This window comes from Penaeus chinensis, chromosome 36 (assembly GCF_019202785.1).
Source record: "Penaeus chinensis breed Huanghai No. 1 chromosome 36, ASM1920278v2, whole genome shotgun sequence".
Classification (NCBI taxonomy): Eukaryota; Metazoa; Arthropoda; class Malacostraca; order Decapoda; family Penaeidae; genus Penaeus; species Penaeus chinensis.
The window spans coordinates 14,819,132-14,826,631 of NC_061854.1; the positions used below are offsets into that span (position 1 = coordinate 14,819,132).

Consider the following 7,500-nt stretch of genomic DNA (forward strand, 5'->3'; position numbering starts at 1 on the left):
GGAAAGGGGGAAGGGAAGAGGGGCGGGAAGGGGAGGGGAAGGCGATAGGGGATAAGCCGGTGTTTTTTTTTTATGTTCTTTTCTTTTCTGTTCTGTTCTCTTCTTTTCCCTTCCCATTTTTGTGTGTCTGTGTTAATAACCTGTTAAGTGGGTCACGGATGTTTTGTGTATATTCATTGTTTAGCAAGTTCATACATGTGGGTGAGAGTGGATATATCTTGTTATGTAATTTCAGGTGTAAAAAAAATGCTATTAAAGAAATCACATGTATTTGTGCTCATGTTCCAGCACAAGAGTCGATACATTATTGTCTTGTGTTTTTATATATATTATGAATAATTGTATTTGCAAATGTATTAATTTCGTATTTTTGGTTTGTGTATGTGTATGTTTAGGGGAAGCCATGTATGTATCTTTGCGTGTGTGTTCCCGAGTAACCGTTTTTGTGTGTGGTCCGGCATCGATGTCACATGATAAAAGATTAGATAAGAGAGAAGGAGGAAGTGTCTGTTTGGGAAAAGAGGAGGGGGTGGGTGGAGGGGAGGATGAGAAGAGGGATAGAGGAGGAAGGGGAGAGGGAGGGATGGAGGATTGGGGGATGGGGAGGGAAGAGAAGGTAGAGTACGGATGTGGAGGGGGAAGAGGAGGGAGGGGGGAAGGAAAGGAAGGGTAGAGAGCGGGTGAGCAAAGGAGGGTATTAAGTAGGATAGAAGAATGAGAGAAGGGGTAGGGGTAACTATTATTAGAGGGTGGGTAGAGGGTGGGTGTCAAAGGAGGGGACGGGTAGTTAGGGGGCGGAGAGAGAAGGTGGGGGGGGGGGCAGGTTGGTAATGCGAGCCCTCTTCCCGGTATCGCTGGACGATGACTCTGACCTCCATATATGCAAGCGCTTTGCTGTTGCAAGTCTGTAAACGAATATGACAGATCTCCTCGGCAGACGGTTTGATGGCGCGATACGGCGACGGAGGAGGGACGCGCCAGAGGAGAGAGAAAGAGGAAAAATAAAGGAAGGGAAGGGAAGAAAAGTTGATAAAAAAAAGGAGGTAGGACGCTGAGGAGAAAGCAGAAAGGAAGATAGATGAAAGGAGTGGAAAAAAAGGAGACGAAAAGGAAAATGAAGAAAGGAAGTGATGTTGGAATTGGGGAATACTTTAGTTAGAGGGAAGTGGATGACGTAAAAGGAAAGAAAGAAAACAAAAAACGGAATTAAAGAATTAAAAAAACAACAGAATGGCATGAAACGAAATATACAGAATAAGTAAATTTGAAACCGTTATAATTAATGGAATTAAGTTCTTTGCTTCTAAATAAAACAAGTAAAGGCGAATAGTCGTGGCGAGTCGTAACACGGGCTACCGAACAGGAATGAGGGTGTTACCACCTCGAGATGTATAACCGTTTGTCACATCGTTGCCATCTCGGGGCGCCATCCTTGTGGTAACTTGACGGCCTCAGACGGCATCCCCTGTGGAGCGTCGGCGGGGGTAGGAAGAGGGGTGGGAATGGCAGAAGACTGGGGGGGGGGGGGGGGGGGGCAGCGTGGCAGTTGTGGCAGCGGCCTGGGCTTCGCTCGGCCCGCACCCCCAGCGAGAGACATGCCCGGCGCGACGTGTTGCACAGATGGCTATCACCGCACGTCAAATGTTGCTTCTCTGGTGTCACTCCGCGATCCTTCCTGCACACACAGTCGCAGGCGCACATGCGCGCTCACTTGCACATACTCTAACCCACACTCGCTCACATTTAAAATGTACACTCACTCGCTCACTGACTCATTCACTGTCTCACTCATTCACGTCCTCACTCACTCAGTCATTCTCTTAGTCATTCTCTCATTCACTCACTCACTAAATTAGACAATAAATGTTTGTATAATTAATAAAACAAACGACTTAATGTAAAAAAAGATAGATTAACATAAGAGAAAAAAGGAAATAGAGAGACAAAAAGGTAGACAATCCGAAAGGGGCACAGGCGCTAATATCATGCTCGTCGAAAGAAAGAAAAGAGAAAAAAAAAAGAGAGAGAAAATCAAGGAAAGTCAAACACGAAAACACGAATCAACAAGAGAAAAAAAAATGGGGGAAATATAAAGAAAAAGAAAACGAAAATCGACAAGGAAAAGTAAGGTAGATAATTGGTAAAGGAGAAGGACGGTAGTTTTGAGCAGAAAGTAGAAAAGGAGGACGAGTGCGTCGAGATTGGCGGAGATTTGAGGACGTCAGAGGGGCTCTCTTAGTGTCACTCGGCTGACGCTCTTGCATATTGAGTAGGGAATTGACGGGGAAGGGGAAGGAGGGGGAAGGGGGGGAAGGTGAAAGGGGGAGGGAGGAGGGGGAGGGGGACCGAAGGGGAAAGGAGGTGGGGGAGGGGGAGGGGGAGGGGGCGGAAGGTGAAATGGGGAGGGGGAGGGGGAAGGGAGCGGAAGGTGAAAGGGGGGCATGGAAGATGAAAGGGGGAGGGGATAGGGGATGGAAGATAAAGAGGGGAGGGGAAGGAATGGGAGGAATAAATGAAGGTGAGAGTGAGGAGGGAATGAGGAATAAAGCATGAAAAATGAAAACGAAGATGAATTGAAAGAGTGAAGGAAGCGAAAAGAAGAATAAGAGAGAAGGGGAATGGAAGAGGAATGGAGTGTGGAGGAGGAGGAAGTCAAGAAAAGAGAAAGGGAGGAAAACTAGGAATAAGGAAGTAAGGAGCAGAAGAACGAAAGGTAAATGGAGGGATAGGAATAAAGAAAAGAAATCGTGGTATTCCCCGCCTCGGTGGGAAATAACGGGAAATACATGGTCAATACTGAGAAATGACAGTGTAAATCATGCCTGTACGTGAATTATATTTAATGTGTTCATCTAATATCAGACTACTTCCTTGGTGATATGAAATGTAAGAGGACATTAAACATTTATGTACAAAATATTAATATATTCAAGTGTGGTATAACCTTCTATCTGATATTCATTTGTGTACTGTCAGTTTGCTGCAGAAGCCAATAACAAAATGTCAGTCTAAATCGATACACCCAGTTTAATCTATACAGGATCAGTAAAAGTCTTAATAGGGTAATGAGGCCAAAATATGTGCCTTTCATTTTAAGAACCATATAGAACTTAACATGTATGATGTGCCCTTGCCTTTATTCAATCATAGCATATTGCTCAGTATAGTCCTAAGCAAAAAGATAAGATGTGTAACTACACACTCGCACAGAGTGATTATTGAATGTATGCATGCATTTATCTATATCTATTTCTATACCTATATATCAGTGCAAAAACATTCCTGGAAATGTTTCATCAACACATTACATAGAGAATGTTATACCACATATCACAAACTTATCACATACTAGTGCTACTACTGATGGTTATTTTCTGTATAGAGGTTTGTTTTTAAGTTCGAGACATTGAAGCATAAATTAGAGACAAAAGAAAGTAATGACAAGGCAGTGACAGTGCTAACATGTGAACTTAGAAAACCAGCGTTTCTTTCTACAGAAATCTGTGTCATGAAAACAGAGTTAGAACGGTTGTTGGGAAGTGTAAAGCCACTTCGTGACGGCCGTGGATGTGAAATCTGTCGAGATGTTTTAATCCAGGAAATGGAATACAGTAAATATTGTGCAGAAAATGGAAGATATTATTTTATGGATGGAGGAATTAAGAGAGGAAAGGAAGGAATGGAGAGGACGAAAAGATGAATAAAGATGCCAAGAGTAAAGTAATGGGGATGTAAATAGGGAAGTAGGGAGCTGGAGAAGAGAAAAGGGAAGAAAGGCTTATCAGGAAGAGAGAGAGAGAGAGAGAGAGAGAGAGAGAGAGAGAGAGAGAGAGAGAGAGAGAGAGAGAGAGAGAGAGAGAGAGAGAGAGAGAGAGGGGAGGGAGGGAGGGAGGGAGGGAGGGAGGGAGAGAGAGAGAGAGAGAGAGAGAGAGAGAGAGAGAGAGAGAGAGAGAGAGAGAGAGAGAGAGAACGAAGTGCCTAGATCTCTATCGCTCAACCGTCGACCGGTTTTTTACTCCTAAAGCGAAAGAAACAATCGTGCCCAGAGTCGTTCTTCATCGGTAGATAGTGCCCTCCGCCCCCCCCCCTTCCCCCACCCCTTCCCCTTCAAACCCCTCCCTCCAACCCATGTATCCCCAACAAACGTGCCCATTCCCTCTACCTGCACCCCTCTCTTGTCTGTACCATATCCTCCTCTCCCCCTCCCCTTCCCTCTTCTTCCCCTTACCCCTTCCCCTTACCCCTTCCCCTCCTCCTTCCCTTTACTTTCCTTCCTCACTCCCCTCTACCTTTATTCCCCTCCTCCTCGCCCTTAACTGACGTACCTGTGCACGTGAGGGAGGGGTATGAGGGGTGGGGGGGATTGGACAGACAAACACGGGTGTTGAGTAAGATATATAATGTATGTATGTATATGTATATATGTTTATATGTATGTGATATATATATATATATATATATATATATATGTGTGTGTGTGTGTGTGTGTGTGTATGTATGTATGTATGTATATGTATATATATAATATATATATATATATATATATAAATATTTATACACACACACACACACACACACACACACACACACACACACACACACACACACACACACACACACACACACACACACACGTACACACATACCCATACACGTACACACATACATATATATACTAAAACTAAAACAATATCTACACATCAGGGGTTCCCAACCTGTCCCAAAGGGGCCACGGGGTCCTTCTCGGGGGCCAAGGAACAATACGAAAATGATGTCGTCGAATTAATCTGAATTTTAACTAAATAGTAATTATCTCTGATATATCAATAAATTGAAATATTTCCATAAAGATTTATTGTCCTATAGCTACTGACATCACTACTCTATTCATAACTGGTAGTAACTGAATCTACAAAGACCACGGTGTAGTCTAACTGGGACTCCCATCAAGCACTGGCCAAGATGTTGAAGTTGTTCTTCGTACATCGTCATATTTAGACTATTTGTTCTATTTGTTTGACTATTTCTTTTTCATAAACTCCTTCTTTTCTTTCTCCATCTCTTTCTCACTCCCCTTCTCTTTTTTTTTCCTCGTCTTTCTTATCCTACTCCTTTTTCTTCGCCCTTATCTTTCGTACCCTTTCTCTACCCTTTTTTATGTTTTCCCTATTTTTCGCCTCCTTTTCTTCCTCTTCTTTCACCAGTTCCTTTCACCCATCATCCGGGATAGTTCATACCTAGGAGATAGGAAACCCATCCATTCGGCCTATGTATCTGGATAGGTCTTTATGCTCGCGAAAAGCTCTCAGCGAATCGTGAGGGTAGTTTGCGTGTTGGTTGGGCACGGCCGGGGGTCCAGTTGATAGATTTTGGCGGTGAACAGGATCTGTGAACGGATCGAGGAAGTGCCGAAAATGGGGCTGCAAGGGTATTCATTTTCTCTTAAAATTTAGGGGTGGACTTATGTATTTTTTTGTACATAGGCTGAAGTCGATGCTCTCTGAGTACGTTTTAGTTACATGCTGTGATGGGAAGAGAAGCATTCCACACCGTAATTACAGGCCCGCGGATATTTGCATTGCTATTAGTATTGTCGATGTTGCTTTAGTGTTATTTACTTCGATATTTTTTCATCATCATCTCGTTCCTTGTTTAGGCGGAGACGCAGAAAGATTGAGAGGGGAGTTTTTATTATTACTTTTTTGTTGTTATTATTTTACCTCGTTATTATTATTAATATGTATTATTGTTATCATCATCATCGTCATCGCCATCGTCATTGTCATCATCATGATCATCAATATAATGATTATTATCATTCGGTCGTCATTATCATTATGAATTTTCTTAGTTACATTTTTATGTTTTGGAGTCATAGTTTTAGGTATTTTATTGCTTTTTCACCTATGTATAATTCATATATATATTTTTTTTATATAACACATTTTTACATTTGTTTTTGTTATTTTTATCTGACTATTACTTCGTATATATTGTCATAATTTTACAGGTTTATACATTTTTGTGTAGTTCAGTGTTGCTTTGGTGAAGGATATTTGAAACTCACAAACATTACCGTTGTTGTTGTCATACATTCTGCTTCTGTTTATATTCCTTCATCCCTGTATCTTCTCCCCTTTATTTATGTTTTTTTATTTTTCTTTCACATCTTTTCCTCGTCTCCTTCATCCCCCCCCTTCGTAATCTTCCACTCTTTCTTCTCCCTCATACACTCCTTTGTAATCTTCTTCCTCTTTTTCTTCTCCCTCAAATTCTTCTCCTCCCTTTCCTTCCATTCCTTTTCCTTTCCATTCCTTTCCTTTCCATTCCTTTCCTTTCCTTTCGCACGGGCTCCTCGGCTCTAAGACAGCCTCGTGGGCGGGCTCGCGGGCGGCGCTGCAACAACTCGACGGCCACTGAATTACTTGCTATTTGTCGTGGGGTGTCCTCGGCCTCCCACAAGAGTCGCTGTCGATATTATATCGTCGAAGGAGGTGTTAGGAAGCGTGCTGTGATTTTTTTTTTATGTGTGTGTGTGTGTGTGTTTGTGTGTTTGTGTGTTTGTGTGTTTGTGTGTTTGTGTGTGTGTGTGTGTGTGTGTGTGTGTGTGTGTGTGTGTGTGTGTGTGTGTGTGTGTGTGTGTGTGTGTGTGTGTGTGTTTATGCATCTAGATATTAGAACAGAAATGCTGACATTATATGTATACCCAGCTCATAATTGACACATTCCTGAACGAAGACGTCACAATTATGCAAATTTCCATTTCCATTCGCGGTCGGACCCCACACAAAAAAAGTCCCATAACGAGAACATTCAAAGATCCCTCGGACTCTAATATCACCCGAGACAACACTTCTTCACACGTACAGGATGTCATCACAGAGGCCCAGGTGTTGACATGAGCGTCTTCATCACTTTCGGCGTCGGCGCTTGCTCGGGGCGTCCATTCATAACTCTTTTGGGGCCGTGACTGCGTGACTCTTATTTCGTGTCTGGTTTATACTTCGCTTTTATTTTAGTGTTCTTTCATTAACAGTTGATTATGTCCGCTATTATTTTGTTATTATTCTACTATTATTTTATTATTATTGTACAGTTATTCCTTTATTATTTTAGTATTATTCTTATTTTATTTGTACTCTAAACCTCCATATCTGTTTTATAATTCGCTATTGTTTTACTGTTCTTCCATTGCCTTTTTATTATTTCCACAATTATTTTACTATTATTCTTATTTTACTATTATTCACTAGTACTCTAAGCTGTCACGGGTGTCAGCACTCGCCCGACGTTTCAATCCCTTAGTACTCGCCGTTCCATCAACCCTCTTCAGATTGTAAACACGGGAGATACAAACACTTGTGAAAACACTTTGGAAATAGCGCCGGCACGTGTTGCGTCGCCACTCAGGGGGTGTCAGATACTCAACACATGCTCTCAGGCTTTAGATGCTCACGGACAGTTAGAGTACACAGCAGGTGTCAGCATAGTCAAGAGGAA

At 42.3% G+C, this 7,500-nt stretch overlaps 1 protein-coding gene across 1 annotated transcript in view; it reads right to left on the reverse strand.

Moving 5' to 3' along the window:
* The window catches only part of LOC125044841 (platelet glycoprotein Ib alpha chain-like), an 8,386-nt gene extending 898 nt beyond the window's left edge, over positions 1 to 7,488 (reverse strand). Inside the window, exons 1-3 of the mRNA XM_047641801.1 lie at positions 7,457 to 7,488; positions 6,707 to 6,992; positions 6,349 to 6,468 (exon numbers count right to left, since the gene is read on the reverse strand). Of these exons, the coding sequence (XP_047497757.1) occupies positions 6,349 to 6,468; positions 6,707 to 6,992; positions 7,457 to 7,488 (438 nt within the window). The remainder of the gene's footprint in view (positions 1 to 6,348; positions 6,469 to 6,706; positions 6,993 to 7,456) is intronic.
* Positions 7,489 to 7,500: the final 12 nt, after the last annotated feature.